At 34.0% G+C, this 19170-nt stretch overlaps 1 protein-coding gene across 3 annotated transcripts in view; it reads right to left on the bottom strand.

Moving 5' to 3' along the window:
- Positions 1-4157: 4157 nt before the first annotated feature.
- The window catches only part of LOC107046570 (MAP kinase-activating death domain protein), a 40510-nt gene continuing 25497 nt past the window's right edge, over positions 4158-19170 (bottom strand). The window contains exons 10-21 of one of the 3 annotated variants that reach the window (XM_015269211.2): positions 18153-18737; positions 16472-16676; positions 16245-16390; positions 15723-15996; positions 14767-14896; positions 13824-14040; positions 13464-13736; positions 9421-9597; positions 7993-8001; positions 6083-6155; positions 5211-5257; positions 4158-5123 (exon numbers count right to left, since the gene is read on the bottom strand). In XM_015269211.2, coding sequence (XP_015124697.1) covers positions 4965-5123; positions 5211-5257; positions 6083-6155; positions 7993-8001; positions 9421-9597; positions 13464-13736; positions 13824-14040; positions 14767-14896; positions 15723-15996; positions 16245-16390; positions 16472-16676; positions 18153-18737 — 2295 coding nt within the window. In that variant the 3' untranslated portion in view covers positions 4158-4964. Of the gene's footprint in view, positions 5124-5210; positions 5258-6082; positions 6156-7992; positions 8002-9420; positions 9598-13463; positions 13737-13823; positions 14041-14766; positions 14897-15722; positions 15997-16244; positions 16677-18152; positions 18738-19170 lie in introns of all 3 variants that reach the window. The other 2 variants (XM_015269209.2, XM_015269210.2) reach the window with 2 other exon arrangements.

The raw sequence follows: 19170 nt of genomic DNA, 5'->3' as shown, positions 1-19170 counted from the left end.
GGCTCGGTGGCGACTCTGGGATTGGGGCCAAGTTTGCCAAACTTCAAACGTCAGAATGTACCAAATGACCGACTAGAAAATTCCCTACGTTATAAGTGTTCGATTTTCGAATGGGCTCAAATTCACCAATGCTCGACTGGGTGATGTTTCGACACTTATAAATATTCTACATAGTTTTTCTCATACTTATTCAAGTAACAGATAGATCGATTGACCGAATTAATANGCATAAAAAAAAACAACAAATGTGGCAAATTGGGCCTGTCAGCTATTTTCCAAATTGACCCCCGCCCCTGCCCCTGATTATGGAAACCGTGGGGCGAAATGGGTTTGTTTATCATTTGCCGAGTTCCCCTCCCCCCCTTCGCCCGANCTTATTCAAGTAACAGATAGATCGATTGACCGAATTAATAGATGATAGAAAATATATTTTGCCAGATTAAAATATTCCAGAATATGTGAGTGTTCAACTATTCATTCACACGAATTCGAATATTCCAGATACGATAGAATTACCGCTGAACGACTGGTCCGATGGTTGAGAAAATTAGGAAATATTTTTGACCGCTAAGAAATTTTTTATATTTTCATTTCATCCAAAAACGTAAGCATCCGAATATCAATACGTGGAAATTTGTGTTCCACCGAAAGGGAGATGACGCGATTGTTCTATACGCCCGAATGTGGATTTGTCCGACAGTATTGTAGGTAACGCTATCGGTAAAGTAGAAATCATATATACTCTATAAAGAATGAGTAATTACATAAATGAATATTAGTTTCTGAACTGTAAAATGGCGGTCTTAAACTATCTCAAATGATTCTCGAATGATAGAAATTGGTTTTATCCGGAAATTAATTATTTCCCTGTGTTCTAATATGATTTCTCGTTTATCCTCAGTGTACCTACAATACTGACGGAAAAATCTACATTTGGGCGTATCGAACATTCACGCCATCGCCCTTTCGGTGGAACACAAATTTCCGCATATGGATATTCGGATGCTTACTTTTTGTGGATGAAATAAAAATATAAAAAATGTCTTAACGGTCAAAGATATTTTCTAATTTTCTCAACCATCGGACCAGTCCTTCATCGGTAATTCTATCGTATATGGAATATTTAAATTCGTGTGAATGAATAGTTGAACATTCACATATTCTGGAATATTTCCACAGGGGAAAATATATTTTCTATCATTCATCGTCTCGGTCAATTGATTTATCTGTTACTCAAATAAGTATGATAAAAACTGTGTAGTATATCAATAATTGCGGACAAATCACCCAATCGAGGATTGATAAATTCTAGCCATTTTAAAAATCGAACATTTAGAGCGTAAGGTGAATGTCCCGGTAGCTAACTCTTTAAGGAAGAGTCGATGAAAGAACGTGCATAAAAATAAATTCGGTTATATTGGTCATGGAGGAATTATTCTAGAGGATTATCCAACTTTATTTGACCGAAAACAATTATTTTTAGCTATAAAAATATTAAACAAACATCAAACTAAACGAATTTATTATGTAAGAACTATGTCCTAGTAGTTGAATCCAAAAAACGTCCATGTCCCAATACCTGAATCCCCATGTCCCAGTAGTTGAATCACAAGTTATTGCCATGGAAATCTACACTTAATAATAAATATCGTTTATTAAATAATAGATTGGTATAAATATTATGACATATGGATCATCATCATGACATTATGCAAATAGAAGAAACATTCAGTAAGTTTTCTCAATAAAATAACACTCTTCAGATTCCGGTCGGTAGGTGTGCAGACTCTAAAATTTCTCTCTAGAGGAAAAATTTAGTTTGAAGAAAAAAAATTTCTGATTATTTTATTCACGTGTACTGAAGGATTTTCGATAGTTTTACTTATGACAATATCTCATACGTATAACAATACGAAACTTAATAGTGAAACAACGAAGTCAGCTACTCGAACATAGGTTAGGTCTGATGGCCCAATACCTGAATAGCTATTTATTGGCATAAAAAATTGTTTTTCTCGACATTTTTACTACTTTTACGAAAGTTTAAGTCAGTCCCTGCTTGATGAGCCACCTCTTAGCAGTTGACACTAGGAATCGGACCGAAGGGAGCAATTCAACCGAGTATCAAATTTAATTGTTGAATCCAAATTTTTTTGGGAATTTTTCCCATCAAAATTTCAGCCAATAGGATTGCCTTATTCGACTGTTTTTTACATAGTCAACACGAAATTCAACTGATAATTTTTTGATAATTCAACTGGTAATTTTTCACGTTGCCTTCATGTCTATGAAAAACAAAAGATTTACCGGTTGATTGAACCCTTCGTTGTAACTGACAGATGGAATTTGTCTCATAGTGCAATCCTCTTGGCTGAAATTTGGATGAAAAAATTCCCACAAGTAATACCACAAGAACTTCAAAATTATCAGGTATTCCCGATAGGTTCGTTTGCATGCAGGGAACCTTAAGGGAAATACCTGATTAATTTTGAAGCTCGAGTGATATTCGAAGGGGAATTTTTCCATCCAAATTTCGGCCAAGAGGATTGCACTATCAGACAAATCCTATCTGTCAGTTCCAACGAAGGGTTCGATCGACCGGTAAATCTTTTGTTTTTCATAGACATGAAGGCAACGTGAAAAATTAACAACTGGCAATTGCCAGTTGAATTATCAAAAAATTATCAGTTGAATCTCGTGTTGACTATATAAAACACAGTCGAATAGGGCAATCCTATTGGCTGAAATTTGGATGGGAAAAATTCGCCTTCGAATACCATTCAAGCTTCAAAATTATCAGGTATTTCCCGATAGGTTCGTTGCAAACAAACGAAGGAGTCAAGTTTTTCAGGTTAAAAATCACGAGTGCGAAGCACTTGCATTACTTATGGGAATACCAACCGTATGGAATTTATTTCGTTAGAATCGTTGAAACTCTACGCTTTTAAAAAAAATTAAATATTATCATTTTTGAGAAGAAATAATTACTTATCGAAAGAGATTAGCAATCGGATACTCGGCGATTCAGCTATTGGGACTGAGTCAGGTACCGGGAGTCAGGTACCATTTACCTTACGGCATTTTGTTAGTCGGTCATTTCGTACATTCTGCCGTTTGAAGTTTGGCAAACTTGGCCGCATAACCCCTTTTCAATAATTTAAGAGTTCACGTATCTTTTTAAGGGGATTTCAACCCGTAACGAGAAAATCTCGTCACAAGAAATATCCGAATATCATAGACGGAAATTCTATGGAATTTTGATACGCAATTCATATAGAAAATTTCTATACGATTTTTTCATACGTGTCATTTTATAGGAATAGGAGCTTGGGGAATTATAGTACATTAGAGTACAAGGGCACAAATTTCGTTTTCGACGAATGTGAAGTTTAAAGGCCGAGCCGAAGGCGAGGTCTGTATTCACATTCGTTGAAAACGAAGTTTATGCCCGAGTGGTCTATACTATTTTATGCCACATCGTGCAGAAGTCGAGTTTGAAGCACGCTGCGCTAAACTCGACTTATTGCACGGCGTGCCATAAATTTCATTCTTGGCTTCATCTCTCTGATTCTTTGTCTACTCTGCATTTGTCGAGTCGATCATGTTTTCAATTTTTTTTTGTTATTATATAATTTTTGTATTTCTCTCTCTCAGGGTAAATCATGTTCTATTCCTTTCAATTTTTTAAGTTGATTGCTATATTAATTATTTGCTTTTCGATATTTCTTTATTGGGAATTAGCAAATATTTTTTTGCAAATTTAGAGACAATATAGACCTGTACAGTTCGGCATTAACTTTCAGTTTTTCGTGCCTTATTGTTGAGAATAAGAGCCCTATAACTCGTTTTCCACCTGAACCTACCCCTCTCTTCACAACTGACTCCCCTGATCAGCGCCAGCAACCTTTCACCTTTCCCTTGGCCCTTTAGTTTCAAGTTTTCTTTAATTTTGAGTTTTGGTTCTTCATTGGGTTTTCCGCATCGAAGTAATTTTCGGTTTTTTGTTCCCGTCGAGACAAAGAGTAGCTGGCGCCCAATCATCGAATTTGCTTCAGTTTCTCATTTCACCGAGGGAAAAGGGCGAGTTAACGTCCATTTTTGTCTCAGCAAAACTTGGCCCCGTTACAGTACACATTACCCATAAAAAAGACACCGTATGTTATATGATTCGTTTCCACTCCATTGGCAGAAACTTTAATTTAATCATCTTTTTCATAATACATAATAATTAACAACAAATATTTACAGTCACTAATAAATTATAGACATTACTCAAGATTTGTCTTGTTGTCATATGTATAAAGTATCACGGAAATAGAATCCATTATTCTCATATAATCTAATTTGCAACTGCAATAATCTATCTTTAAATCTATCTGTCAAATATCGTACAGATAATGCAGATGCTCTACGAAGATCTGACAGTAATTTCAGGAATGATTCCACTTATTGCGAAAGGTTTTTTTTATATCGGAGGATTTTTATGATTATGTACATATATTCACAATCATGGTATTTGTGTAATACTGTGGAGTCTCACTATATTGGCCTCTGACTGTCTCAAAATAATGAAGTACATAATTAGTGAATGAAATGATTGTTTCATCCATCGATAGGCACTCGCTCGAATAATGCTCATTTGAATTATCTCATGACTTTTCATCGTTAGTGCAATTAGAACCGTTGATAACTTCCTCGTGGAACCTTTATTTTTTTCACGCATTTGCCTCAAGTTATTGCATTAAATATTCGTTCAAGCGTTAAATTCCGCATGAGTGTACCTGTAAAATATGACTTTAATAGATCAAAGAAATGTATTTCTTCGTTTTTCGGATAGAGAAAAAAACAATCGCTTAACGCGACCTTTCGAATGTGACGTTGAGTGTCATCAGGCTGGCGAGGGAAACACGTGGAATGTTACTACGGGGCTCTCGTACATATATTATAGAATCTTCGTATCGTTGTCAGCGATGATTATCAGTTTGCAATGCTGCTGTCTCCTGTGTTATGATGCGTGTGGCATTCGACAGAGACTCTTGATCCTTCTGAGATAATTTACGTTGCTTCAGACCAGTTGCGAGGTATGAAAATACGCAGATTACAGCGTAACAGATCTCTCGGGCCTGAACAAATAAAAATCGGAATAACCGGATTTTTATTTCGAAGGAAATTATTGGATCATAATGATTTTTGAGTTATAATTCACTCACCATGGGAGATATATATTTACGTTGAATAATCTGTCGATTTTTCGGATCTGTAATAGTATAAAATGACTCGTAATCATCATTCCCTATCGTTCTCAATTTAGGGTATTCACCGCGTGGGTCAATGAGAATTTTAAAAAAGTAAAGAAAATTATGATTTTTTGAAAATATATTCTTTCATCTATGAAGGATAGGCAAGTATCTTTTATAAATTGGTACAGATCACATTCTAGATTCCACCTTTTTGCATCATCAAATTTTTTAATTAAAATGTGTGAGAAAAATTTGAAAACAAATCATGAATATTAAGCTTCATTCAAATTACATATTGCACAGAATGATTATTTTTTTAAATATTCGTTATTCATAAATAAATAATTGAAATTGTTTAAAATTTAGGATACCTTATTTTTTTAGGCATTAAATCGATTTCTGGTAACATTTTAAATATGAATAAATTTGTTACGACTCCGAACAAATGGTTTTTACGGTGAAAAGTTGAATGTTTATAAATTATAAATTATTTATAGAATATGCTCGTAATTTTCAAAAATTACACTTTTTAAATCATTTCATCAATCTTCTCCCAACAGTAAACTTTCTAATTTTTTTCAGACTTTTTAGATGTTTTCTAACTGTTCAAATATTGAGATTCAAATTCAGATCTGCGAAGTTTAAATCCGGTGAAAATGTTTGGCATACAGCAATTTCTTGAAAATCTTTTTTGTTCAATATCTCCAAAAAAAAGCAACTGAAGTGAATTTTTTTGACGTCAAAATATTCCTTATGATAATATCTATCAAATCGGGTCATAATATTTCTGCTTATTTATTCTCTTTGACCACAACGTAAACACCAGCGACTATCGAACTTACTGTATTCCTCCAACACGAAAACGCCTCCATTCTGGGTAAAGCACTTGCGGATATGATCAAATCTTACAAAGAACTGGAAATCAATCGATGCGGGATTAATTAATTTGGTCGAAAACAGAAGAAAAATATCACATGCGTTTTCATATTCACTCGTTCATTCCTAAACATTCTCTCAATCCATAGACCACTAACTTTGATCAATCCTGCGTACAATAAAGAATCGGTTTCTTCGTAGTGTAGTTGTAATCTTTCATTGTAAATTCAATTACAGGAAAAATATATTCCTCAGTTTCAAACTCAATTCAACTTCAGTATAGTAATTTTTTAAAAAGAAATTCATCAATAAATTATTCAACTAAACTATTCGAAACACAAATCATTGAGAGTGTAATGCGCATTGCTGGTATAGTCCTACTAACTACTCATGCATTGCAAGTCAGTGTAACATGCACATTTCTGTTGATAAAGGCATTCGCTTGATGTGATTTATAGGAAACACAGTAAGAGTATGTAATTTTTAAAAAAAGTGTTTTTCAGCAAAGGGTACAATAAGGCAGTGACAGGCAACTCTGGAGATGGCCTGAACTTATCATAACATGATTAATTGACAGCTTTTGATTCTCAGTGCCATGTGTGCATCGGAATATGTGTGTTTTTCAATGAACGAGCGGTGAAGGATAATCAACTAGTTCATAAACTACCCTAGAGTATGCCAAAAAATGTTCTTCTTTTCTGTCAACATCTTCATATTTCTCTAATACAAAAAATTTTTTCTTCTCTGTTCATTGTTCTACGTGCCACAGTTCTATTGGAATTCGTGAGTTGTGTTAGTGTAATGTAGAAACATCGAAAAAACATATTAAGTGTTACGGTGCCATGGACCAACCCATTGTTTCAATCCATTGCTTTCTATTGGAGCCTCTAGGTAGGCTTGTAGCGCACTCATTTAATATAATATTATTTCTTCGTGAATTTTTCATTCAAAACCGAATGGATTAGCAGCGAAATGATGAAAAAAGAAGACCAAAATAAGCTCTCCGATTATTTCGTAAGTATCTTTCGAAGAAAGAGGATTAGGAGAATTTGTCAAACGACTTTTTTGCAGGAAATTTTTTTGCACTACAAAAAATATCCTTCAGCACTTTTCTCCAGATCTCTCATTTCCAAAAATAACTCTAAAATAGTTGATATCAGATTTTTGGACTGCTCTCATCCAATCACTTTGCCGCATATATGACCTCTTAAGATTTTGCACCTTCTTCAAAGATTAGCAAATACAAAAACATGCTGAAGGGGTCGGATTCTTCGATTTCAAATTTATTTTAGCTAAGAACTCAATGTAAATATAAATCAATTACAAAAAAACTAGCACAACTACAGATGTTTATGATAGACCCTTTTATTTTCTATGGAGATTGTGCAAATTAATGTCTTTGCCAATGTCATGCAGCTACTTTTCTATTTATCAGTAAATTTGGTAATTTGCACTGTCTCCAGTGAAGATTAGAGTGAAAATTAAATTGATAGCCAATGATAATTGATGATTCAACTATTTAATTTGGACTTGAATTGGTTCAATGTATTTCATCTAATTTCAATATTGGAATTATTTGAAAACATTTAATCACAACTAACACCAATTTTAGTGGTATAAACAATCAAGTAGGACAGAGCATTTCTATTTGTAAAATGAATATTATGCGATTTTGAAAAAGGGTATATGTAGTTAGATACTCTTAGCACTGCTAAAAATAAAACTAATATATATATAATATAAAATAATAGATAAGCATTTATGAATAAATCTTTCAAATGATAAAAGTAATAATGATAAAAACGGCCAACACTGAATTATAAAATTAATGGATATACTGAATTGTAACAATGAGTCACTTGATTAGTTTCAATACCTCGAAATCCTGTTTGTCCAGCGAGGGCAATGTCGTGAGACAGGACAAAAACAGAAAGAGCAGAATAAGAAATAAATCGATTTTTTTCCTTCCTCTAAATAAAAATAATTGTCTGATATACACCGCTACTGACAGTTGTTTTTACCTTCAACATTATTGATAATATTACACAAATTATTGTTCAAGGACCATCTCAAAAGTTCCCGAGAAAAATTGAAAAAAGTCTATTTTTGCATTATTTCAAAAGAACAGTATTACGAAAAATATTTTAGCCAATGACTACAGAATAAATGACACATCAATTATGCAAATAGACTTCTTTTAACAAGTTTGAATACCAGACATAAAATATTAGCTGGTTTTTTAAAATCTTTTTTCATTATCAGTCCAAAATAGTTATATAATATTTAATAGGCATTCAACATTCAATATATACGAAAAATATATATGTATGATCTTAATCGGATAATGAGAAAAATTGATAGTATAATGATTAAAAAACAGCAATCGATGGGGACTTTATCTCTGATTTTCCCTTTTGATGAACCAAAAAATTACGGGAATATAGAACCAAAAAGTATAAATATAGAATGCGGATATATAATAGTATTATTTGGATACAGATAAAGTAGAGACTGTTGCTGCACATCGAGCTCCATGCAAAGAGAAACATTTAGAAATGGTTTTAAAAGGTTATAAATCAATCGATTAATTAAAAAAATAGGAGAGAATCAAAGAATATCTTGGATTTTACAATACAATTTCACGAATTTATGTAATTTTCTTTTGTGACTTTAATGTCCAGAAAGGGTCCAGAACTATTTTGTCTCGTTAACTACTTTTGTCAAATAAATTATGAAAACATAGCAGAAATAAGATCAGAGGAAACGAAATTTTACGATCTACTTCGAACGTGGATATCTTTTTTTAAATTCAAGTGGAGGGTACGGAAAGGGGGTAGTCTTGAGTGGTCCTTGCAAGAAAATGGGAACTAAATATAACATAAATAGGAAATGCAAAATAAAATGAATCGATGAAACACACAAGAAATTAACTGAATAAATAATGAAATAATGAGCTTACAGAGAGATAGTTTGAACAACTCCAGGTGATCAATTAATTGCGGATAAATATTTTCTAGATATTATTTTTTTCATCGTTATTTTCTATTGGTCGGCCCATGATATTTTCCAATTTTTCATTTTATTATTTCCAACCATCCATTACCCTCAGCATTTTATCTCATCGCTTACGCATATTAAACTGTGTGCTGTTTGTTTTCTTTTTATTGTCCAAGTGACTAGACTAGTAGAGCCAGAGAATCGAGTTGTAAGAAAAAAAAAGTTTGAAGTAAAAAAAAAAAGGAAAAAATATACAAGGAAAATCAGTAAAGATTAATGAATACAAGTAGTTGGAAAAGTTTCGTACCTTGCTGTTAGCAAAAAGTAGGCCTACACCCTCAATGCAAACTTGAAGAAGACCACCCTCGCCAGTACGCATGTCTTGAACCGGGAATTCATCACCGAGCTCGACACCGAGATTCGCCCGACCTCGGGCTGCAGCTTTTTCTATGGCGTCTTTTATACAATAATAAAGATCTTTGCACTGCAGACACACGAAAAAAACAAGTTAACATGAAGGAACAACTCAGTTTAACAGTTGTTCAATATGGTTTCGCAATTGTTCACACAGTTTTTGGCTAAATAAAACAATGGTATCCGAATAATTGTTCCCCGGAAAATTGTACACTAGGAAAATTCTTCCCCATCATGTTTTTCTTTGCGCCAATTTCTGTTATTTTTATTTTATTCGACTGGAGGATAAGTGCTGATCCACCCGTTGTGTAGCGGGTACAGGGACTAAGAGCGGTGCTTCCCCTGCTAAGAGGAGAAAGCTTACCGTCATTATGATTTTCGCCTTAAAGCTATTGTTGATACCTACAATCGCGATGACATTGATAAATATCTGAGAAACGTTGTCAACATTTTTTACACGGACTTGTTGCTCAAATTGCTCAAATTTGGGATTTCATATTGCTCGATTCGTTGTGATATGTATTTAATGATCTTCGTTTTTTGAAAATATGTTCATGACCTTACAATTTGGTGTTTATTCGTAACTTATAGTTGTTTTTTTTATTTTGGCGCTAGGTTTTGGAGTTTTTTGGGGAATTCATGCTCTTGGGGAACATTTCTGCTAGAACCGAAACAATGAATAATTCATAAGTATGTTGTTTCCAAATTTCGAAAAACGTTAAATTCGAAAATCATTTCAACATTTTGTATTGTTAAATTTTTTCAATGAATGACATGCAAAGGTGAAGAAATCAGTACATAATATTACTTCACAAATTGTAGCTGAAAACCTAGATGACAAATTACAGCTCATTTGCATGCTCCAATTTTTTTGTCGATACAAGTTAAGACAGAGTTTTGGTTAAAAATTTATATTTATGTTTGTCTTTATTGTTTACAACAATAGTTGTTCCGATGCTGGGAAATAATTGACGAGTAGAATGATCAGTTTATTAATTTATTAATTTAGAAATTTGAAGAATCTTCGCAGTTGGTTTCCAAAAAACTAGGAAAGGAGCTAGTCAAATTAATGAGTCGAAGAAATTATCTAAAAAATGTATAGGAGTTTTATAGTTGATTTCAGCATTAAATGAATTCTCGAAGTTACTCTTTATGATAATACACAAGGTTACGTGAACTTTCGGAGATTTTCTCTACATTATCGACCAGTGGACAAGACAGAAAAACTATGGAAATCATTAACTAAAAACATGAATACTGAAAGCAACATTAAAACTGCTCCACATTTCTCAGGTGATTCGATTTAAGAAATGCTCATTAATAATTATTATTTAAAAAATAATAATGATTAACTGACACCTTCCCTTGCTTTTTAAAAATCACTGGGAAGACCCCCAGTGACTGGCTGTGTAACGTGAACGGCAGTTACCATCAGAGTAGAAAATTTAAATGCAATTCTTTTCTGGAGTGAAGTAATTATTTTGAAAGATGCAAATTCACACACCCTGTATAACATCGTCATGAAGCACGTAAAAATTTTATTTTTTGAAAACAATCAGTTCATCTTAGAAAACCATTGGATTGAAATTTGAAGTAGCGGGATATTGTAATGAGATTTTTCATAAGTAAAAAATCGATTAGATGTGTCACAATGGAATATTAATGAAAAAAAAATCAATTGTTTATTGTTTTATTGTCCTCCAGTGGCTTGAAATCGAAAAATAGTTCAGTGTAATTAATTTGTGGAATACGGAGGATTTTTTTTCAACATGTTTCAAAAAATGTGCAGAATAACAATTATTGTTTTTCTTCAAATTCGAAAAACTGCACTATCCATGCAAAACAGCCAGAAAATATATTCTCTAAATATTTATCAAATTTTTGAACAAAACATTTTCGATGAAGAAAATTTTGAGAATACATTTTCTGGGTGTTTTGCATGAACAGTGCAATTTTTCGAATTTGACAAAAGTAATTCGTAATTGTTATTTTCTACTTTTTTTGACAAATTTAGAAAAAAAACATCTTCCTTATCTCAAAAATTGAGTACAGTGCTCTATTTTTTGCATTTTAACTCCCTGAAGGGCAAACAGACAATAAATAATTGGTTACCGGTCAAAATAATAAGAAAAGTAAGATATTATTTTGTTGTGAAGAGTTTAATTGTAATTTGATATCAATTTATTGAATTTGCCGATTTACCGATTTATACGTTCTCATTTATATTAATAGAATTCACTGTATTATTATTCCTATTTTTTTTTTTTTTTATTAAATTAATTCTCATACCATAAGTAAATATTTATTGCTTTCGAAACTGTTGATAATTGTGTTGAATGTGTGTGTTGAATTTGATTATGTTGAATGAGTGTATTGAATTTGTATGTGTTAACATTTACGTATTGCATTTGGAAATGTAATCAAATAATTGATTTTTTTGCTCTAATTATTCGTTTTTATAAACATCTAATCGATTTTCAACTTATGAAAAATTTCACTACACATGTCCCACTTCTTTGAAATCTCACCGAAGTCTCCTTTTAAGGTATATCCCAAGACAATAACACCCAAAAGTTGGTCCCTATGGATTTAGGGAAAGAATTTTAAATTACTTAATTTATTTCATTCTCATAAATTATTGGATTTTTCTATTCTCATATGTTGCTGATGCAGGCAATAATAACTGTTTGAATCAAAAAAGAAATGATTTCATGAAATATCCATTTTTTAGAGTTGAATATCGCAGAAACTATCCGCCTCAAATTCGAACTGGTTTTCCAGACCACAGGCCATCTTGAAGAGTCTGGGTTTTTAGAACATTTTTGAGGCCCAAAACGCGGACCTTGTGGAAACTTGGAAGGACACGATAATTGATATGTTGATATCAAGTATCTGGGAGAAAGACATAGCACAAACTTCAACCTCCACATCCTGCCCCTTGTATCACCGTCTACTGAATATCATACCAAACTCAACTGACTACTTGTATTTTAATATTAACCTTAAACAGTTGGGTTTAATTAGTCAATCCAGAGTTATCAGTCATCAGAACCCCAGGTTCATTTGGGGAGGAAGGCTGTTGAAACTCGGTGCATCATCAAATTGCCCCCTGTATGGGATTGGGGAAAAAGACAGTGTCGAGCACTTTTGGACGGGATTTATCGCTTTGGGGCCTCTGAGAGAGAAATATTTACAGCGATTCCAGCACGCCTCGCAAATTCTAACAATCACTTCTCATCAACGTGCAATAAATTTATTCAACTATGTTTCTAAAGCCATCGTTTTGAACAACTGCTGACTGATAAACTTGAGGTTATATTGGTTTTCCCTTGCTGTTCAAGGTTGAACAAAATGAAACAAGAAATGGACTCGTAATTTCTGAATTCCTATTATTAAAGTCCGTGATTGAGATTGTATCTTTCTTTATTATTTTTATTTATGTCTGCATTTATTGTACCGAGCGACCAGCTGACCCCCATGTATAAGTGCAATAGCACAGATGCAATAAATTATCTATCTATCTATATCACAGAAACTACACGGAGAGAAATGTTCAGTAAAAATTACGGAACTCACATTTCGCTCACCGATTACGGAATCGACTCAGAAAATTTCAGTGACGGTATCGTAATGTTTCACAGGAGATTCAGGTAAAAATTACGGAACGCTCTGGAAAAATTCCGTGACAGTTACGTAAAATTGCCTACAAACACATGTCGCTCCGGAATTACGGAAAGATACGTAATTTTCATTGAAAATTTCTTTCCGTGTGTATCGTAATATATTATTTTCAATCTATGGGATGTAAAATAAAGTCTCAATGGTCTTCAAATCGGTTCCCGACGTTGTTATGCTTTTAGATAGACGTCAAAACTGGCTATGAGCATATTCATTCGAACACGGGTCAGTTCGCCATATATTTAGTTTTGCACTCACTTTTTTAGTGTAATAATTATGAAGCTCCAGCTGATCTACATTCCTCTTTGACAAACATAGTACTTTGTTCTTGGGGCTGCACGTCATGTTGACAAGACGCTCGTACCACCAACGCTCGACAATTACACCGTTTACCGATCTCAAAACGAGTCCGTCGTGCCGTACTTCGAGAAAACGTAGTTCGCCGTCGGCATCCGTACCAGCATGGACGGTAAACGATTGTCTGTGCATTTGTCGAGACGTCAGTGGCTTCAAATCAATGTCATTCCCGTGCTGAAAGAAAACAATAAACTGTCATTATCTCCTCAGGGCTGAGAGAAATATTTGGATAAAAATATGTGAATATTGAATTCTTTTTACCAAGTTATCAATTTGGTCGAGTAATTGATTCAACTCTTGACTATAAATGAGCCCGATGTGACTCTTCCCAAGTAATCTTCGAACTTTTCTCTTGACCTCGAGCTTATTAACATTCAGCATCACTAAAATTGCTGTTAAATTGTGGAGTAGAGTGCATAGTAATCTGTCTTCGTCGTGCTCGAGTCGTCGACGTTCGCTTTCGCTCAAACTTTTGTACCTGAAAATTTAATGTAATTTTTGTACACAAAGAGAGGAACAATATGTTCTCAAACAAGTCTTGTTTGAACCAAAAGAATGACAAGGCGAAAATTAGATGGAAGACAGAAATTGTTCTATTTGCACACACTGTTAGGAAAAAATTAAATTCCATAGACAGTTAACTAGTAATTTTCAGAACAGTGACACTGAATGCGATTTAGAGGAACAAAAACATGAAGTTTTAGGTTTCACTGAAAATTCAGTAAAATTCCAGAATTTTAAGCAGCATAAATATGAGAATTCCCCAATTTATTTAAATTTGCAATCTAAGATGAATATTCATAACAATTTTGTGTTGGTCGATTCAATACATCCTGGTATAGAGCAATTCATCCAAAAATTTATGTTTCTTAAAAGTCACACATCGTCATTTTATCGATTATGTTCGCCTCTGGTGACTTATTCACGTCTTGTTTAGAACAGGTATAGTATTTTATCTTACTAAACCGAAAAAAAACTTCTGGCGAATATAAGTATACGTGAACCAGGAAAGTTTTTTATTTCACGGAACAATTGTTCGTCTCATCATGAGATTTTTTATTCTTAATCATCAAGACTTATTTGAGAACATTTTTTTCCTCTAAAAGCAGGATATATCAATGCTTATTGATAAAGTGATAGGACAACATCCGCTATTCCCCTTTCCACTTTTCTATAGGAATATTCAATCTTATTTCTTGCATACCTCTCCATCATCTCCCCTGGCCCTTGATCCATTCCTATCATATCCCGCTCCTGCGACACAGCATCTAAGAACGCGTCTTCCCAAAATTGCATTTGGTCCCATAAACGAGAACGTTCCTTCCCCAATAAACCTTTTAGAAGAATAAAGGCATTATAACAATGGATTCACTTCCATCCCAAAGGGAGCACGTCTAAATATTTTCCGTCAAAAAAACTTCGTCATAAAAACTCGGTATTTTGAACTTTTGCAATTACAACGTTTGTCATAAAAAAACTCCTTCAAGAACAACTTCTGTACAAATAACTTTGTTAGAAAGCCGAATATTTACGCAACAATGGCGAGGCAATGGCAATGGCAGGCTGTAGTCGAGGAGTTGCCTCGTACCAACAATGGCGTTGAAGCCTGGCATCGCCGATTTAGTAGTCAAGTGAGGATTTCACGTGCATCTATTTGTAAATTTATCAATTGTCTCAAGGATGAGCAAGGAGTATCCGAGGTTTTGCTCGAGCAGTTGGGTGCAGGTCGTGACATCGCGTCTCGTAAACGCAAGCGTTATGTTGCTTATGATGAACGTTTGAGTGCTGTTGTTCGTAATTACGCTAATCGTTCGTACATGAAATATTTGAAAGGAATTGCTCTTAATATCACCCTTTCATTGCATAATTTTTTTTTTGTCTACTACTCATTTATTTTGTTAATAAAGGTTCGTTCAATTTTATTGATAGTCGTTGGTTTTTTTCTTTCATCATTGATTATTTTTCAGGTAGTTTTTTGAGTTGTTTTTTCATGGAATTTGTTTATGAGAGAAGTGGTTTTTGGGTTGGGTTTACTTAACGAAGGTTTTTTTTAACCAAGTTTTTTTGACGTAAAGTTGTTTTGACGGAGTTTTTTTAGCGGAAAATATTTAGACATGGACCCCATCCCAAACACAATGGTGCAGTAGTTTATCGATTTACCTTCAAACAAATAAGTCCTAGCAGCCTCAGGACTCGGAGTAGTCGCTGTAGTCACTAAATTACCCCCATGATACCTAAAACCAGTGCTGAGCGATGATTTACTGGACCATATGCTACCTGAGCGTTTGTCACGGCTATTGCCGTCAACTTCGCTGTCAGATACAGCACTGCGAATTGATGATTGATTGGATGGTCGAAATGCTGGATGATTCAATATACTACATCGCTCTGAGGACTGAGAATCGCTGGAGATTGCTGACGAGCTTTTATTGCCCTGTGAACACAACATTACAAGTTCATCATTAAAATACCATTTTCGATGTAGAGATTAAGTCATCCAAAATAGATTTACAACCGTACTAAAATCTTCCTTTTCTTTAACTGCTTCCAGCCGAAAACGGTTGGCTGGGAGAAATTAACGAAAAGGCTGATCAAGTCATCTCCATAATGGATAATTTTCGAACAAAATATCAAAAGATTTTCTTCACTCAAACTGTTTCATTCAAGTCATTAATTACTTACTTCGGAATCAAACGAAGCCAATTTACTCAGCAACTTTCCCTTCTTCGAAAACATATCGAGAAATAAATCCGTAGTGGATTGATTATTATCAGAGTGTGCTGGTGCTGATGAAGCATGGGAAATTTCGAGACGCACTTGCGAAGGATCTTGGGATGATAATTTTCTTGTTACTTCACCATATTCTGATTGCTTTGATGATGGGTGAGATCTTAAACTATCATGACTACCATATGAACTTGCTTGAAGCATAAGAGGTCCCTCTAATGCCCCATCCGATAGATCTTTACTCCAGTAGTGCGTGTGAGCAATTTCCATCAATTGAAAAACCGACGCCATACCACCCAAACCAAAATTTTCGTAAGTGGAATTCAGACCGTGGGCCACTGCTTGAAGGCACATGAGCATTCCTTTGTAGACGCCCCGAGAAATACACTGGAACATTGAATAATTACATACAGCAATATTTTTCATTCTGAGAAGTCATTCAACTTGATGAACTTTATACCACATCGGATACAGGGATAGCCATATCCATCAGTTATAATTACTGTTAAATTTTTAAGTAGTCAATTAGTTGATATAACTTTTAAATTTCAATTATTGAAGTAATCATCAATTTAAGAATGTATTACACCCTTTTCGCCAAAATTCACGTTTTTTTGAACTTTCCTGGTAAATAGTTGATCGGATTGACGTGAAAAAATATACCGTTTTTGCGTTTTATCATTACTTAATGACTCACGAAATTTCATGATCCTGCAATCATTTTCCTGCGCTTTTTCTAAAACTTTTCAGAAATTCACAATACTTTGGAAAAAATGCAGGAAAATGATTGCACCGCCATGAAACTTTGTGAGTCAGTCAATAATGATAAAACGCAAAAACGATATATTATTTTGCGTCAATCCGATCAATAATTTGACAAAAAATGCTAAAAACGTGAATTCTGGCCGAAAGGGTGTAGTACGTCCTTAAATAGTAAAATTTTTAATTGGTCATTAATCAGTAATTGAATTAGGAAGATTGACGATTATTTGGATAATCGGAAATCCCTTATAAGAAATTTAGTATTATCTGCTTAATAGAAAATTTATAGTTCTATATTTTTAAATATTTAATTCATCATCAATTGGAAATTTAGATTATCCGTTGTTTTATTATTTTTTAATTTCGATTAGTATATTTAAACCTTGATCAATGTAAGTCGGAAATTCTTTTAATATTGAAGAATCGGAAGATTGATGGGCATCCCTCATCGGATCCCTTGAAAACAGGCTTTTCTAACGATTGTTCACATGTTTTTCATAGATCAGGTTTGTAATATTCCTCAGCTAATGACAAAAATTCAAACTAGCTGAACTACACAGTTTAGGAGATAATAAATAATGAAATGGGTGCTTCTAGCACGTGAGGCATAAGCCAGAGGGGAGTTATGGGTCCCCCCGGACTAAATTTTCCCTCTTACGAGAAAACGGTTCTTACGATGTTCTTAAAAACGAATCCGTGGTAGATTGATAAATTCCTAATACAGTGAATTTTTTGTAAAATTTTCTAGTACATAGTTTCTGCGCTATTCAACTCTAAAAAATGGAAATTTCGCGGAATCATTTCTTATTTGATTCAAACAATTATTTAACAAAAGATTTATTATTTGATTGAAATAGTTATTGTTACCTCGATGAACAACATATGAGGATTGAAAAACTCAATAACTGATGAGAATACAATAAATTAAATCACTTAGATTTTTTCCAGAAGTCTTGAAATTTATATTATTTTTATACTAATTTAACCAGTGGATTCAGCATAAAATTCAATCTGGGAACTGAAATTTCATCTGCAAGGTGTCTCAACATTTCATTAAATTGATCGGAATTTACCTGTAAGGCAACGAATTTCATTACTTACCACATCATCGATATGATCATCAGGACTGATCCGGCGATTCAATCCCTTATTCAACTTCGTAACAACGAGATCACGATAACTCTCATCTTCCATGAGCTTCCTTAACCGATTGAGCTTGAAAAATCCCACTCCCTCGCCGTCCAGCACCTGATGAACCACGTCCGTCAAAAATGCCTGATTGTCACTATTCGTATTCGTTCTCTCAGTATTCTGCATCCTCTGCAAATCTTCTCGGCTATCTCTACTCGTTGAATGCTTTATCAAAGAAGTTTTTTCCACACTTCCGGTTTTTCCTCTCCTGAATGGCCCGAAAGTCGGTGATTTATTTTTCCCCTTCTGTCCTTGAGCCAAGAGACCAGAATTTTTATTCCCTCCTTTATTACCGAATAAACCACTGAACATGTCACTGGTTTGTGCTGCAATTCCATTTATATCACTGCTGACGTTACTGAAGAAGTCACGGCCAATGTCACGTTTAACTCGTGTTTCTGGAGCTACTAATTGAGTATTGCTGACGTCTCTTCTCTGTTGCATACTCGGCGAGGGGGGAGTGTGAGGTGGAGATTGTTGAGAGTCTCCCAAGCTCTAGAGAGAGAGAAATGTTTAGAAGACCCTTCCATAAATTTTATTTGAAACATGGAAAAAATTTGGATAACATTTTTTAGGCTTTGCTTAAGATAGAGAAACAAGCAGGGTTTTGAGCCTATGTATCGATAGAAATCATGTGATCACTTACGGGTTCACAGGTTTAGTCTTCTTGCTTCCGAAAGCCTTGTATTTTTCGATGTTCTAATTTTGATTGCAAATGGTGTAAAATGTTATGAAACGTGAAGAAATGATGTTATCAGGATCATGTATCTATGTGACAAGTTGGGTTTTTTTGTGATTAATTTTTAGAAAATTCAACATAAATACGGTGAAATTTGTAGATAAAAATCTGAAATTTTGATTCATTATAGCTATTGTTGAGCTCAACTTTGGCGCACTATTTCAGCTCGTTCGGTCCAGTAGTTCCTGA

This window comes from Diachasma alloeum, unplaced genomic scaffold, assembly GCF_001412515.2.
Source record: "Diachasma alloeum isolate Michigan unplaced genomic scaffold, Dall2.0 Dall_scaffold_01509, whole genome shotgun sequence".
Classification (NCBI taxonomy): Eukaryota; Metazoa; Arthropoda; class Insecta; order Hymenoptera; family Braconidae; genus Diachasma; species Diachasma alloeum.
This window is presented reverse-complemented; position numbering and strand designations above follow the sequence as displayed.